Source organism: Lathyrus oleraceus, chromosome 2 (genome assembly GCF_024323335.1).
Source record: "Lathyrus oleraceus cultivar Zhongwan6 chromosome 2, CAAS_Psat_ZW6_1.0, whole genome shotgun sequence".
NCBI classification, from domain to species: Eukaryota; Viridiplantae; Streptophyta; class Magnoliopsida; order Fabales; family Fabaceae; genus Lathyrus; species Lathyrus oleraceus.
The window spans coordinates 269,409,928-269,426,778 of NC_066580.1; the positions used below are offsets into that span (position 1 = coordinate 269,409,928).

The window sequence follows — 16,851 nt, forward strand, 5'->3', positions numbered from 1 at the left end:
TTACTCTATGCTATATGTTTTTTTTTGTGGTGTGATCGTCTCCCCATAGGATTGCTAGGCTTCGTATAGTCTCTCGTCTGCATGTCAATTAAGGTAGCACGGTTCCTTCGTCTAGGACTTCCTTTTCGCATGAGCATTCCTAAAACACAAACAAACTCATTGATTTTTCTTCTCCTAAGAACACGTTAACTCCTTCTACTACAGGCGAGTAAGTCTCCAAAGGTCGAGCATCCGGTAGATTGCGTAGTAACGTCGTTCATCTAAAAAACACAAAACAAACAAAAATAGGTTAGCCGAGCTACGATGCCCTGATTCGCAATCCTTCATGAGATACGTATGCAGCAGGGTAGGGCCTGTGCGAGCAATAACTCTTTATTTTCCCTACTTTGATTTTCTCTCTTTCGCATCACATATAGGACTTTTTTACACACACTTTAGACATAATTAGCAAACATGGATCCTGTAGAGTACCACAAACGTGAAGGGGTGCGATAACCTTCCCTTCACGTAACCGGCCCCCTTACTCAGTTTTCTTTAGTTCGAGACTTTGTTTTATCCGTTCCCTTTCGGTTATGCAGTACTACCTTTCCCTTCTCTTGGGATAAAAGTACATAGCTGGCGACTCTACTCTTTTTTCTCCTCGCCGCCTCTTTTCGCGTTTGTACCTGGATTTGGGAAATCCTCGGGGAGCGACAATATGTAAGATTTCATTTTTCCTAGTTCAATTAGAGGAAGAGAACCGGTTTTAACAGTCTTGATTTTAGCATGAACCTTCTTTTGGAATTCAAAAGATTTGCATGAACTCTGAACAAACTCCTCTTGCGAAACCTTCAGGAAATCCAATACCCAACCCTGTGGAGCCTTCCATAAGCATCTTACAGCCTCAGACCATTCCTCTACAGAACTTGTGTCTTCTGACATTACACTGCCAGAAGATTTCACAACTGGTAATAAGGTAAATAGAACCTCCATGCATTTCTCAGCATGTGATATGTGGCTCGAAGTGTCCACAGAAACTTCATTTAGGCACTCATAGAGACCCTTCCAGCATGAAAGGCGCAACAAGCATTTTTTAGGTGTCATACTCTTTGTATGAATTCAATGAAGACAAGTGATAACCCACATCGCCAAATAGCTTCTCAAGCCTGGAGCTTGAATATACTTTCACAAGGTCTGTTAGATGATTTAGCAGACAACAGTGCAGATTTATTTTTAGTGTCTTAAACCGAGAAAAGTCGGACAGCTTGTCAAGAAAAGTTAGCAGTGAATCAAATTGGTTTGCATGAGCTATTGCAAACAGCACGCACTCCTCCCGCCTCAATATTTCTGGATCGAGTGGTGCATCTTGCCGCATAAACAGCAGAAGCACCAATCATCGAAGGACTATACGATGATACGGTAACATAATGCATCATAGAAAGTTCATCTAGGAAATTCACCATATTTCCCATCTGTTTATCAGAAGGAGTGGAGGCTTTGATGTATCGAACCAGAAAGACATAAGGAGTAGGAACTGTTAAATACCATTCCAGGTTTCCCAGGATTGTTTTCTCCATAACCAAAACCTGTTCTCTAACATAGGCATTGTCTGATATGCATACAAAATCTGTAACCTCTGGTGCCCATATCTCTTCATACTTAGATGCAATAAGCATTGAGCTTATGCCAACAAGCTGAAGTTCCTTTCTAGGAACAACCTTCATGGACAAGAATCGGTCAACTATGTTAAGAGTCAGATAGAAAGTTTCTGGCATGAGTTTAAATTTTCGATGAACTTCAATCAACCAATCAATAAGAATCTCTCTCATCTTAGCATTTATATACGGCTGTGAAACCATGTAATCATGTACAGGACAATCACCTTCACTGAGTTTGTAAAACTTGTAAATATCATCAATATACTCAGTTGCAGCCAATTCATTGTCTTTGTCAGTTGCATCAATGCTCATTACCAAATCATTTGGCACACTTCTACCAGTAGCCTTGCTTCTAGCTGAAAGCACAGAGCTAAATGTCCTGACATTTATCTTAGATCTGTCTCTTAACTTTCTCCCTTTAAGTGGCCTTTTGTCTTTCACTTCAGCTTCTTCATCAGAACTGATGACAATAACTTCATGTTCAGCAGGTTTCGGAGCTTGTTCCATCTTGTTCTTCTCTGCTGCTTGAGCAATAGCAGCTAATTGGTTTCTTGTGATGCGCTTAGGCTCATTAGCATGAGGATCTGCTGTCATGCTTGAACAAACATCTCAGATGTTGACAGGGGAGGCAAACTATGTCCTTCATACATCTTGGTAGCATATGAAGACATAGATCCATAACCATTGTCTGGCATCGAGTAAGAATCATATCCGTAACGGCTGTTAGAAGAGTGCATGCCCAGTCCAGTTCCAGTTGCACTTCCAGTCCTCTAACCATAAGCTAGTGCAGTAGCAGGAACAGAAGGTAACATAGATGGTGCTGAAAGAACAGAACTTCCTGCATACAAGGATTCGGAACCTATGAGAGGTTTTTGGTCAATGTCCTGTTTTCTCAATACATCCTCCCTTAGTATCGAGACTAACTGAATTAGAGCATCTCTCACACAATCAACTTTACCTACCATCTCAACAAGCTCGTCATTGTCATCTGCATATTTGGGCTTATTACTTCTTGAGGTTTGAATATCATCCTTAGCTCTCTTCCGAATTTTATTTATGATTGAACCACTTCTCCCTATAATACACCTTATCACTTTAGATAAAACTAAGAGTCGGATATGCCGGCGTATCATCTTCATCATTTATCTTTTCTTGCAGCAGTAGAACGACTTCCACAGCTATGGATTTTAGATCACTTGAAGATTCTGTTGCAGTTATAGTGATTAAGCAATCATCAAGACGAGCCTTGGAATCATCAACCTTAATACGAGCACCACTAGTTTGCCTCATACGTTTAATAGTGTTCCCTGTGTTTTAGGGGGCTTGCTGTCTTGCGAACCGACACTTTTCCAGCTAAGAGTTTGCAAGGATACCGACTCAGTGGTTTTCTTAAGATAACAATCATCACAACCATGATATGTCTTGTTGGAATGCTTGACAGTAACGGTTTTTTTCGCTACTGTTGCTGCTGTTGAAACTGGTTCATTGGTATTTGTGACAATGATTGTAGCCGCCGCCAGTTCTCATAATCCTACTCTAGTTGGTGCTTTGACCAGGCTTCAGAGGTGTGCATTCAATAGAAGCCGGGAGATCCAAATCATTGATGCTCAGGCTCTTACGACGGTATCAAACCAATGATCCACCAGAATTCCGAAAATGGCCAACGACTCATAACCGACCATGACATCCAACTGAACCTTCGTCCACAATCTTCAACACTCACGAACCGAAACCGAACAGAATTCTCCAATCTTCAAACTGCCCTTCAATAACCTCTCTTCACGCTTCGGTTTGGGAAGTGAGGTTCTTCATTTTGCTGCACGCAGAATCAATCTTCAGCTTCGACGCCAACGCTTTGTCATCTATTGTCGCGAAATCAACGGTATAGCAGGCGTGACAACTGGGACTGGTTTGGCTGTGCCTGAGAACCACTGCTGTTATTCTTTTTCTATGTTTGGAAATGAGGCAGGTCTTGGAATGCAGCTTGTGGAATTGGTGTTGTTTGTGACTACTCAACGGAAAAAGAACATAACATAAGATTGTGATGGCGATGAAGACACAAACACACACTATGTTTTTGTTTGAGATGAATTTGATTTGATTTTGAATTTTCAAAGTTTGAAAAAAATGGTTATGTTTTTACTAAAGATCACATTTTTGTACTTTCTTAGGTTTCTAATAGCAACATACTTGTTGGTCCTAAATGGTTATGCCAATGTCTTCCATCTAGAAGAGGATTCTACCAACTGTTCCAGAAGAGTTTCCTGTCTTTGTTATGCATCTAAATATCTCTTGAGTTTCCTTGGTCCTACAACAAGCACCGGTTTGTGATGAATTCCTCTCAACAAATCACGACGGAGAGCGAGAATCCTAGCCAACCCAATGTGGTGATCGGCGTGAATATGAGAAATCCAAATGCAACTTAAAGATCTCACAACATCATCAACACCAGACGCCGCGTTTTCACTTTAGAACTAGGATCAAGATCCTTAGCAGCTTGCTCTCTTTATGGCAGTTTCAGCCCTTCTGATTCATATTTCTCTGTGGCTGCTAATAGGATTACCCTCCTCAGCAATTTCAGTGCTTACATCACTTGTGGAGCCCTCTCACTGGCTTATATTGACAGAGAGTATTCCCTTGCTCCTTTGAATTCAGATACTTTGACTTTTACCTTTAAACCTTCTGACAAGCAAAAAGGTGCTTTTGCTTTCGTCAATGGCATTCAATTGATTCCGATTCCTGAATTGTTTGACTCTGCTGCATTGGTAGGGTATGTTGAAATAAAAGTAGAAGTCAAAAGCATGAGCTTGCAAACCATGTTTAGATTAAACGTTGGTGGGAAGTATGTGTCTCCAGCCCAAGATTCTGGCCTTTCTAGTATGTGGTACGACGACACGCCTTATCTGTATGGTGCATCCGCAGGTGTCACCAACAAAGCTACCAAGGATGTTCAAATCAACTACCAGACTATGCCACAATACATTGCTCCTGAAACTGTCTACTCAATGTCAAGATCAATGGGAAATGATAAGAACGCGAACATAGAATACAAACTCACGTGGATTTTCCAAGTTGATCCAAATTCCATGTACCTCGTGAGGTTGCATTTCTATGAATATTATTATTCCAAGGTGAACGAGATTGTTTTCAATATACTTATCAACAACCAAACGGCAGAGCCTCAAGCTGATGTTATTGGGTGGACAGGAGGTAAAGGCGTGTCGACTTATAAGGACTATGTGATACATGTCCAAGACGGTGAAGTGGATGAAAAACTTTGGCTTGCACAAGACCAACACCTGAGACAAAGCCAGAGTTCTATGATGCCATACTCAATGGGGTGGAGATATTCAAGCTCAATGACATAGACTTGTCTGGCCCCAATCCTCAGCCTTCAGACATGCTCCTAGAAGACCAAGCGGAGGAAAGATGTTTCCAAACACACGAAGGATATAACAGGACAACCGTCATTGGTGGAGCTGCATGAGCTGCTGCAGGTTTTGCTTTTATGGCGGCAATCTGCATTACTGTCTTCAACAAGAAGAAGAGAGTTCTAGGGTCATCCACAAACACAAGTTGGCTTCCCATATACGAAAACTCACACATAAATGCCAGTAAATCCATGTCTGGGAAGAGCATTGCTAGTGCAAACCTCGCTGCCATGGCTCAAGGTCTGTGTCAATATTTTTCCTTACAAGAGATAAAGCAAGCAACCAAAAGTTTTGATGAGTCCCTGGTTATTGGGGTTTGGGTGAATTGAGATTGGTCCAAATTCCCACTTTGTAAATCTATAAGCTTATGACTTGTAATGATTATAACGTTTATGTGAATGAAAATAGATAACATCGTGGCATAACCAAACTCGTCCTCTTGTACCTTAAACCTTCCAATATTCACGTGATGAAGTTCTTTATTCATATGCCATGTACATGGATGATTATGATTGAATGAATGAACGGAGTAATCGAACTATGAATGAGTATGTGGAAACTTTTGAATATGAATGAAAAATTTCCAATGTAATGAAGAAATATGAATGAAAATTTTGAATATGAAATGTAGAATCTTGAATGTGAAATGGAGAATATAAATGTGAATGAAGAAATATGTATGGAATTTCTTTGAATTATGAATGAATGAGAAAATGAATATGCATGATGACCCAAAATAAAATATTTTGCACTTGACACATGATTTACTCGAAAGGGGGGTGAAAACTGGTAATAAGACAACTGACAGATGAATAATCACCTCGATGAAATTGGAACGGAAGATGAAACATGAGGTTCACTTGATTCTAACAAATGAAAGAGTTTTCAAATCTCGCATGGCTAAGGAGATTAATCATCTTATACCAAAAATCAAGAAACAAAACCCAAAAGACAAACATGGACTGGTCGTGGTAGCGAGTCCAACAACAAATGTTTTTTTTTGGATAGTATCATGACCAGATGGAATGGTCATGAAGAAAGAATGCAAACGAGTGATTGGTGGGGAAAAATTTTTAGGGCCAAAATCGGGGTATGACAGTTGCCCCTATTTAAACGTCCTCCACCAGAGGAAAATGAAACAACACTTTTCATCGGATCGCAGTGGGGGATGGTTAAATACCATGGAGACCCAGATTTTGAACCTGAAAAATGAAAATGCTATGATATGATATGCATGGGTGAAAGACTTTATTTCTGAATTTATCTGTTAGGGATACGGAGATGCTACTAGACAGACAAATCTGTGGGGAATGCTGATGGTCCACATGAAGACAGACAAATGGTAAAAACAAACCACTGGGGATAACAATCCTGCTGGAGAGTCAGACACACAACATGGGAGTACTCAAGGCGAAAATTGACAAATGACACTTGGAGTACAAGAGATTTCGACAGTAAGTTCACACATGACTTACTAATGACTTGAATATTTTTAGAAAATTTCCACAAAGTTCATACATGACTTGACGACACTGGAATAATCAAAGAGAAAGATTCTTCAAAAATAGGTTCAGACATGACCTGGTAATACTGGAATAAAAGCTCAACAGCAGGTTCATACATGACCTGACAATGCTGGGGAATATCAAGATGTTCTGACAGAAAGTTCAGACATGACATAACAACATCAGAAAAATCAAAGAGAGTGTATCAACAAGTTCATACATGACCTGATGACGACTTGAACATTCTTGACAAATTTGGAGATTTCTTACAAGAAAATCATCCGATCAAATATTCTGGAAATTACTGTCAATGAAAGAGTCAAAAGGACCACTTTCCAGGAAGTTCTAGATACACTTAGACTTCAAGGGTGCTGGTGACGACCAGACATAAAGATACCATTTACAAATGGATTTGACAGATGCTAGTGACAACCAGACTTTAAAAGGATACCAGTTACAACTAGATTTGACAGACGCTGGTGACAACTAGACTTTAAAATGATACCAGTTACAACTGGATTTGACAGATGCTGGTGACAACCAGACTTTAAAATGATACCAGTTACAACTGGATTTGACAGATGCTGGTGACAACCAGACTTTAAAATGATACCAGTTACAACTGGATTTGACAGATGCTGGTAACAACCAGACTTTAAAATGATACTAGTTACAACTGGATTTGACAAATACTGGTAACAACCAGACTTTAAAATGATACCAGTTACAACTGGATCTGACAGATGTGCGCCAGTTACAACTAGACTTAACAGACAATGCCAATGACAATTGGACTTACAAACAAGAATGGTGATAACCAGACTCATCATACCATTTACAAATGGATTTAATATAGTGTTAGTTACAACTCTGATTGGGGATACCAATTACAATTGGATTTAAGATAAGACGTCGGTGACAACCAAGCTTTAAAGAGATACCAGTTACAACTGGATTTTAGCATTTGAGTGCCAGTTACAACTGGACTTAGCAGATGATGCCAATAATAATTGGACTTGCAGATAATTCTGGTTACAACCAGATTTATCGTACCATTTACAAATGGATTTTATCAAAGTGCCAGTTACAATTGTGCTTGAGGTACCAAATATGATTGGATTTGAGACAAGATGCTGGTGACAACCAGACTTTTAAAAGATACCAGTTACAACTGGAATTTAACATTCGAACGCCAATTACAACTGGACTTAACAGATTATGCCAATAACAATTGGACTTGACAGAAAACGCTGGTGACAACCAGATTTAAAGAGATACCAGTTACAACTGGATCTGAATAGACGATGCCAATAGTAATTGGGCTTAAAACAAATGCTGGTTACAACCAAACTTTAAAGGATACCAGTTACAACTGGATTTGGTCAAAGACACTGGTGACAACCAGACTTAACAGACGATGCCAGTAACAACTGGTCTTAGAGGTCAAGGGATACAATCAACAACGAGACCTGAGATTATGTAAATGAGCGCGAAGCACTTCGGGCTATGCATGATTTGGCTTTTGCTTATATGCATGATGTATGAATGATCATGATATGCAAATGCTGACAATATACAGACTAAAAATTAGGGAAAATTTTATGGAGGTACTGAATCCTCAACACCAATAACTCAATCGAAGGAGTGAGTAAAAATGCATCAAAGGAGGATCCATCAAGCTGAAAAGTTACAACTGCCCCAGTAATCCTTTCAGAGAATAATAACTTTAAGCTCTCTGGAGATGTATGTTGATCATCCAAGGGAAGTCTTGCAACTTGAGACTTGCGGGGAAAGACAAAAGATTTCCTTTTAATATTTCCACATGTCAAAGCAAAATTGTGTTTCTCAATATGTTGAAAAATTCTTTTTGAGTTCAAAATTTCATTATTAACAAATAAATGACATTTTGCATAACAAAGAAAATCAGAGAAAAACAGCAAATGATAGAATTTGATAGGCAAACTTGTATTTATTCAAGAATGGTAGCACACAAATGGTGTAGCTCCATGGAATGTTACACATTTGAAAATGGCAATAGGGAAAGGTTTACATTGAATCGCAATGACTAACTATCCCTAGTAACAATGACTCCACAAAACCTCGCTTCTGAAGGGAGCAGTCAAGTTGATCTTCCACTTTTAGCTTTTCTGTGTTAATTAGTGACAAACTGATGCAGTCCATGCCTCTTGTCCCAAACTTTTTCCTGGATCGCCCTCTCGGGTTTTCAATCCACCGGGGCGCTCTTTTTTGCCTAAGTCGCCTTTTCAGGTTTTCAACTTAGCGAGCTATCATTTTTTTTATCCCTAGCTTTTGCCTGGACTGCCCTTTCGGGTTTTCAGTCCACCGGGATTTGTTAGGCATAGTATCTTTTGACTGCATCAAAGTTCACAGGGTGAATGAGCTCTTCGCCATCCATAGTTGTGAGAAATAGGGCACCTCCAGAGTATGCTGTTTTTACAACGTTTGGGCCTTCATATTTGGGAGTCCACTTCCCACGTGAATCTTTATGTATTGGCAAGATCTTCCTAAGCACGAGATCTCATTCCTTGAACTCTCGAGGACGAACCTTTTGTCAAACGCTTTCTTGATTCATTGCTGGTACAATTGTCCATGGCACAGAGCGGTCATACGCTTCTCATCAATGAGGTTAAGTTGATCATAGTTGTTCTGGATCCATTCCACTTCATCCAACTTGGCCTCCATCAATATCCTCGTGGAAGGTATCTCTACTTCGACTGGGAGAACTGCGTCCATCCCATACACTAAGGAGAATGGGGTTACCCCTGTTGAAGTGCGGACTGAGGTCCGATATCCATGCAAAGCAAAGGGTAGCATCTCGTGCCAATCCTTATAAGTTTTCACCATTTTTTGCAGAATTTTCTTGATATTTTTATTGGCGGCTTCAACAGCACCGTTCATCTTTGGACGGTATGGAGAAGAATTATGGTGGTCAATGTTGAAACTCTCACATAATTCTGTCATTGTCTTGTTGTTCAAGTTTGAATTGTTGTCTGTAATGATCTTGTTTGGGATTCCATAGCGGGAAACAATCTCCTTCTTGATAAAGCGAGCAACCATATGTCTCGTCACATTGGTGTAGGAAGCAGCCTCTACCCATTTAGTAAAGTAATCAATGGCAACCAGGATGAAGCGGTGACCATTGGAAGCTTTAGGCTCTATAGCACCAATCATGTCAATGGCCCACATTGAGAAAGGCCAAGGCGATGTTAAAACATTCAAAAGTGTTGGCGGTACATGCACTTTGTCCGCATAAATTTGACACTTATGACATTTTCTGGCATAGCTGAAACAATCGGACTCCATGGTCAACCAATAATAGTCAGCTCTCAAAATTTTCTTGGCCATGTCATGTCCATTAGCATGGGTTCCAAAGGATCCTTCATGAATCTCCTTGATTAACATGTCTGCTTCGTGTCTATCCACGCATCTGAGCATAACCATGTCATGGTTTCTCTTGCAAAGCACATCATTGCTCAAAAAGAATTTAGACGATAACCTCCTCAGAGTTTTCTTATCCAACAATGTAGCATCTTCTGGATACTCTTGACTTAAAAGATATCGCTTGATGTCATGAAACCATGGTTTACCATCAGTTTCTTCTTCAATCAATTTACAATAAGCAGGCTCATCTCTTTGCTCGATTCGAATAAGTGGAGCTTCATTATGGAATCTGACTTGGTACATTGATGCTAATGTTGCCAAAGCGTCAGCCACTTGATTTTCTACTCTTGGGATGTGATGGAAAGTGATATCATCAAAGTATTCTATCATCTTCACAACATGAGCACGATACGGGATTAGCTTCGTATCACGGGTCGCCCATTCTCCTTTGACTTGATAGATCACCAAAGCTGAATCTCCATACACCTCAAGGATCTTGATTCGGAGATCAATTGCGGCTTCAAGACCAAGGATACAAGCTTCATACTCTGCGACATTATTCGTACAATCAAAGCACAACCTTGCTGTGAAAGGGGTAAAGCCACCATTTGGATTCATCAAAACAGCTCCCACACCATGACCAATGTAATTGGAGGAACCATCGAACGCGAGCTTCCATCGAGATCCTAGTTCTGGTCCTTCATTTGGGCCTGGGATCTCACAATCCTTTATCACCATTATATCCTCATCGGGGAAATCAAACTTCAAAGCCTGATAGTCTTCAACTGGTTGGTGAGCAAGATACTCTGCTAAAACACTTCCCTTGATTGCTTTCTGGGTTACGTACTGGATGTCGTACTCTGACAAGAGCATCTGCCAACGGGCAAGTCTTCCAGTCAAGGAAGGTTTCTCAAAGATGTACTTTATTGGATTCATTTTCGAGATCAACAAAGTAGTATGGCAAATCATGTACTGCCTCAAACGACGAGCGGCCCATGCCAGCGCGCAACAAGTTTTATCCAAAAGCGAATATCGACTTTCACAATCGGTAAATTTTTTACTCAGATAGTAAATAACATGTTCTTTCCGACCAGTTTCGTCATGTTGTCCCAACACGCATCCCATTGATCCTTCAAGCACAGTCATATACATGATTAATGGCTTTCCTTGGACATGTGGAACCAAAATAGGAGGCTCTTGCAAGTATTAACGAATCTTCTCAAAAGCACTTTGACAATCAGAATTCCATTCAACAACTTGATCTTTTCGAAGCAATTTGAAGATAGACTCACACGTGGACGTCATATGTGAGATAAACCTTGAGATGTAATTCAAACGTCCAAGGAAACCTCTAACCTCTCGCTCGGTGCGTGGAGCAGGCATTTCTTGTATAGCTCGGACCTTGTCAGGGTCCACCTCAATTCCTCGTTGACTAACGATGAAACCAAGCAACTTCCCTGAACGAACACCGAATGTGCATTTTGTAGGGTTTAACCGTAATCTAAACTTTCTGAGGCGTTCAAACAGCTTCTTTAGATGGTTCATATGATCTTCTTCATTTTGAGACTTAGCGATCATGTCGTCAACATAAACCTCTATCTCCTTGTGCATCATATCATGGAAAAGAGTGACCATAGCTCTTTGGTAAGTTGCCCCGACATTTTTGAGACTGAAAGGTATTACCTTGTAGCAAAACGTGCCCCAAGGGGTGATAAAAGTGGTCTTCTCCATGTCATCTAGAGCCATCTTGATTTGATTGTATCCCGAAAAACCATCCATAAAGGAGAATACAACAAAACTTGCAGTGTTGTCTACCAGAGTATTAATGTGCGGTAGAGGGAAATCGTCCTTTGGACTAGCTTTGTTCAAATCCCTATAGTCAACACACATCCTCACCTTACCATCCTTTTTAGGCACAGGTACAATATTAGCTACCCATTGTGGGTACTTCGCCACTGCAAGAAAACCAGCGTCAAATTGTCGCTTGACTTCTTCCCGAATCTTCAAAGCCATATCTGGTCTTGTTCTTCGGAGTTTCTGTTTTACTGGCGGGCAATCTGGCTGAAGCGGAAACTTGTGCTCTACAATGTCGGTGTCCAAACCTGGCATATCCTGGTATGACCATGCAAATACATCCACATATTCTTGTAGCAGCTTAACCAATCTCTCTTTGATACTTGCTTCAAGCGTGGTGCCGACTTTAACTTCTTTCTTCTCTTCCTCTGTGCCAAGGTTGATTGTTCCCACCGGTTCTTCATGTGGCTGAAGGGCTTTGGACTCGTGCTCGAGCAGTCTTGCCAATTCGTCGGGGATGTAACATTCTTCCTCACCCTCTTCTTCCGCTTGGTAGATAGGGGAGTCGAAGTTATGAGAGGTAGTAAAGTCATTGGATTCAATGGGGTTATCATTTATTCTGCATGTTTGAATGATTGACTTCTTTTAGAAAAGTAAAAATAAAAGATGCATAAATGATTTTTTTTTTTGAAAAGATTGCCATTTTCTTAAGAGAAAGCCAAGTAAATGAATAATAAGAATTTAACAAAATGTCTTTCATTCATTGATAATGATTATTTGAAAATGAAAAGGGGCCCTACAACATGATCCATTAGCCTTGGGCAGAGCTAAGGATTTGAAAGGAAAAATACAACAATTATTACTTTGACAAAGGAAAAAATTCGGGGATCTCAACCTCCTTCCAGTTGTTCAAAGCCGTCTCACACCGATAAACCAAACATGGCTCATCTTCATTTTCGGTGCTATCTCCAATTTCATTGACTTGATCTCCATGGATGAATCCTGTGCTAAGGAATACTTCCTGGATGCTTCGGGTGTTGTCCTTTGCAGGGACTCGGGCTCCTCTCGTAGCGGAAGGCACATATCCCAGACCAAAGTGATCATGCTTCTCACGAATATCAATAAGTTGACGCCAACCTTCAGGGTTTCCTCCTTCAATGCTAGACTTCGCGCTTTTCAGAGAAGCGAAAGATGAACAAGCTTTCCCAACAGGGTCCTTCATCTCCACAAAAGTGGCATTGGCTATCTCAAGAGCTTGGAAAGAAGTTTCCAAAGCGTCCTCACCAGCCTCGATGTATCTGAAGGATGAAAGGTGAGTGACCACAAAGTCCTCCTCCCTAGAGATAATAATCAGTTGACTGTCCACCACAAACTTCATTTTTTGGTGTAAAGTGGAGGTGACTGCCCCTGCAACATGAATCCAAGGACGTCCTAGCAAGCAGCTATATGCTGGATTAATATCCATGACTTGGAAATTAATTGGGAATACGTGAGGGCCAATTAATATGGGCAATTCAACCTCTCCAATCACGGTTCTCCTGGAACCATCAAAAGCTTTCACTATCAAGGCACTGGGTTTCATAGCTGGTCCTTGATAAGATAACTTAGTGAGTGTTCTCTTTGGCATAACATTCAGAGAAGATCCAGTGTCGACCAAGACTCTTGCCAAAGCATCATCTTTGCATTTTACTATGGAGAGCACGATTATGATTTTGTCCATCCTTAGGTAATTCCTCTCCACTAAAGCTTAAAGTATTGCAAGCTGTGATATTTTCAACTACCCCATCAAATTGGTCTACTGTTATGCTTTGCGTGACATGAGCTTGGGCAAGCACCTTCAACAAAGCCTCCCTATGGGCTTGAGAGCTCAACAACAGAGACAGAATAGAGATCTTAGATGGTGTTTGATGCAACTGGTCCATAACCTTGTAGTCACTTCTCTTGATTAACTTCAAGAATTCAACAGCATCCTCGATTGGACCACTTCGGGTTCTTTAGTAGGAGCTGCAACTGTTGATTCCTTGGCCGGCCCTTGAGGAGTCACATTGAACTCAGGCGTATAGATTCGACCGCTACGGGTCATTCTGGTCATCCCTGCAATATTGGTGATGTCTTCACTTACAGCTTCTGTCACTTCAGTGTCTGAACTCCCTTCAACTACCTTGTCCACAGCGGTAAACTCATATTTCCAAGGCACAACCTTGGTGCTCTCGTATGGAAAAGGTGTGGGCATACATATTTCAACAGGCGATGACTTACTATTCGCCGGAACCACTCCACCACTGTAATATGGGATTTCAATTGGTTTAGGTTGATTGAAGCAAGGTTCAATTACCAACACGTCTTCGCTTTTTGCAACGCTGGAGATTTGAAGCACTCCCTTATCCATCAAGTTTTGGATATTATCTCATACCATCTGACACCCTCTTGGATGTGTGGCACACTCTTCACAGTTGTCATGATTAACATTGATCAGGCCAACTTCCACCAATCGGGCACGGAATGCTGCCAAAGGAGTCTTAACATCATCCACCTTATCAACCGTAACACCGACAAAGGCGTCTTCGATGGCATTTACCGCAGGATTTCCATGGGGAGGAAGAGGATTGTTCTTCACATTTGGTCCCATGTCCTTAAAATACAGGATCTTGCTTTCAATTAGTTCACGAACCCTATGCTTCAGAGCGTGACAACCCTCTAGGTCATGCCCGGGGGCACCTTCATGAAAAGGACAATGTGCATTAGGGTTGTACCATGGAGGAAGACGATCAGGTGGAGGTCCCATAGGTCTGGGAACCACCAAACCCTTTTGCAACAAGGAGGGATAAAGCTCAGTGTACGACATTGGGATTGGATTGAAGGTCACCCTATCCCCTTGCCTCCTATTCTGGTTTTGAGCATTTTGCCTTGGCGCTTGAGCTCTCGGCTGTTGATAAATAGGAGTTGCTGGTTCTTGTTGATAAGTTGGAGGAGCCGCAACACGTTGTTGAACTGGAGCTGGTCGATAAACTGGAGGCGCTTGATAAGCCTGAGCAGGCTGTTGATTGAATGCAGGCGTCACAACAGCCACGTACGGTTGTGGAGCATACTGGACGGGATACATGGGCTGCTGATAGGGAAAGGGTTGTTGACCATACTGCTGTGGTGAATATTGTTGTGGTCTCCTTCTTGGAGGAGCTCTTCCTTGACCAACGGTCACCGCATTTGTTTCCCCTTCCTTCTTTCTGGGAAACCCTCCAGAGAACTTCTTTTGATTGGCATTTGAAGTTTCAGCTACAGCCGCCAGTTTGCCATTCCTTACACCATATTCAACGCGAGCTCCTATAGCAACAAGCTCGGAGAATCCCAAGGAAGCACTTCCAACCATCTTCTCGTAGAATTGGGGTTGGACAGTGTCGATAAACAGTTCAGCCAATTCCTTTTCAGCCAGAGGTGGTTCAACTTGAGAAGCCAACTCCCTCCATCTCTGAGCATATTCCTTGAAGGACTCGTTGTCATGCTGGAACATGCTTTGCAACTGTCTTCTGTCAGGCGCCATGTCCATATTATATTTGTAATGTTTTTTGAACGCGTCTGACAGGTCTTGGAAACACCTGATCCTATTCTGATCCAGACTCAAATACCACTTGGAAGGAGCCCCACTCAAGCTATCTTGAAAGCAATGGATCATCAACTTGTCGTCCTCCACGTGTGCAACCATTTTTCGGTAATACATGATAAGATAGCTCTTTGGACAAGTATGCCCCTTGTATTTGTCGAAGTCTGGAGTTTTGAATTTGGCCGGAATCACCAACCCGGAGACAAGACACATCTCTTTGGCGGCAGATCCAAAGACATGGTCCCCTTCCAAATCTCGGAACTTCTTCTCAAGGAGCTGCATGTTCTCCTTTACTTCTATGAAATCCTCAAACCTTACTTCGTCACCAGCAACGGTTAAGTCGACAATCTGATATATGTGATTTTGATCTTCATAGTGAGGAATATGCCTAGCATAGGCAGCTGGTGGAACCACAGTATGGATGACTGGACGTGCGTCGGTGTAAACCTGTAATGGCACGACTTGTTGGATAGATTGCCCCATGTCGTGCACTACCTCCGCTCAGGGGACGAAGTCATAAGGTAGCCCATATGGAGGAAGGGTTGAGGGTAATGTCCTCTGAGGTTGGACTTCCACTGCTGGGCCCGTGGTCTCTGAAATCACGATCGCTTGCGGAACCTCAAACCTGAAGGTTAACGCTTGTAGCATTTCTCGCATCTGGGACATGTCTCCCTTGATTTCGTCCAATTCAGCTCTAATTCGGGAACTCTCTTGCTCTTGTTCAGCCATTCTCTGTCTTGCTCGGGCGTGAGTATTGTATTGGTGTTGAAAATTTAGCGTGAAACTGGAGGAAGAAAGGGCGGAGTAAGACTCTATTTGGAAAATGCATGATACATGTATGGATGCATCTTGTTTGCAAAACTCTTGGTTAGTTCCAGTCATTCATTTCAAAAATTCCACAACACTTGTTTGCAAATATAATAAGGAAATGAAACACAATAAAAATGAATCTCAAAAGCGAATTTTCATTAATCTCATAGCAAAGTTCAAATACAAATAACGTGCTTATGGCTTATGGGCTTTCCGAACCGTAGCAAGGTCGGTAGTCAGCCCTTCTAGCATTGCCTTACAAAACTTAATGAAATTAAAGACTTGATGCTGGGTGTTCTCTGGACAGATGCACCAATCAGCTTCTTGCAGTTTCTCAGGTAGCTCTCGCATGACAGAATTCGCAAATCCGGACAGCCTCAGAAATTTACCCTTCCACTCAGTGTAAAGCCCTTGGAGGTCTTGAATGATGCGCAAGTCTTTAGCCTTGGTCACCTCTATGTCCCTGTAGAGGTTTCTCCAATATCTGCATTCACCTAGCAATATCATATAGGCAGCATCCTGATCCCCACCTTCAAGTGCCTGGATTCTAGCATCGGCTCGTTCCAAATGATATTTCAGCCGTGTGCAAACTCTTTCTGACTCTTCAGTCCTCAGCTTCTCGCGTTCCAGAGTATCCTTGTATTTCTGAATGGTATTCTCTAGTTCACGAGTAC

At 41.6% G+C, this 16,851-nt stretch overlaps 2 protein-coding genes and 2 pseudogenes across 2 annotated transcripts; 1 reads left to right on the top strand and 3 right to left on the bottom strand.

Moving 5' to 3' along the window:
* Window positions 1-1,268: 1,268 nt before the first annotated feature.
* Window positions 1,269-2,231, bottom strand: LOC127122842 (G2/mitotic-specific cyclin S13-7). The gene has a single exon (XM_051053121.1). The coding sequence runs from the start codon at window positions 2,229-2,231 to the stop codon at window positions 1,269-1,271; it is 963 nt and encodes a 320-aa protein (XP_050909078.1).
* On the bottom strand, window positions 2,228-3,051 carry LOC127122843 (KH domain-containing protein At4g18375-like; annotated as a pseudogene).
* An 86-nt stretch (window positions 3,052-3,137) lies between these two features.
* Window positions 3,138-6,164, top strand: LOC127122844 (receptor-like protein kinase ANXUR2; annotated as a pseudogene).
* An 8,012-nt stretch (window positions 6,165-14,176) lies between these two features.
* Window positions 14,177-15,850, bottom strand: LOC127122845 (uncharacterized). Its single transcript, XM_051053122.1, has one exon. The coding sequence runs from the start codon at window positions 15,848-15,850 to the stop codon at window positions 14,177-14,179; it is 1,674 nt and encodes a 557-aa protein (XP_050909079.1).
* Window positions 15,851-16,851: the final 1,001 nt, after the last annotated feature.

Bases quoted from the DNA above. Each gene is read 5' to 3' on its own strand.
- LOC127122842 (XM_051053121.1), bottom strand. From the start codon at position 2,231: ATGACAGCAGATCCTCATGCTAATGAGCCTAAGCGCATCACAAGAAAC.
- LOC127122845 (XM_051053122.1), bottom strand. From the start codon at position 15,850: ATGGGGCAATCTATCCAACAAGTCGTGCCATTACAGGTTTACACCGAC.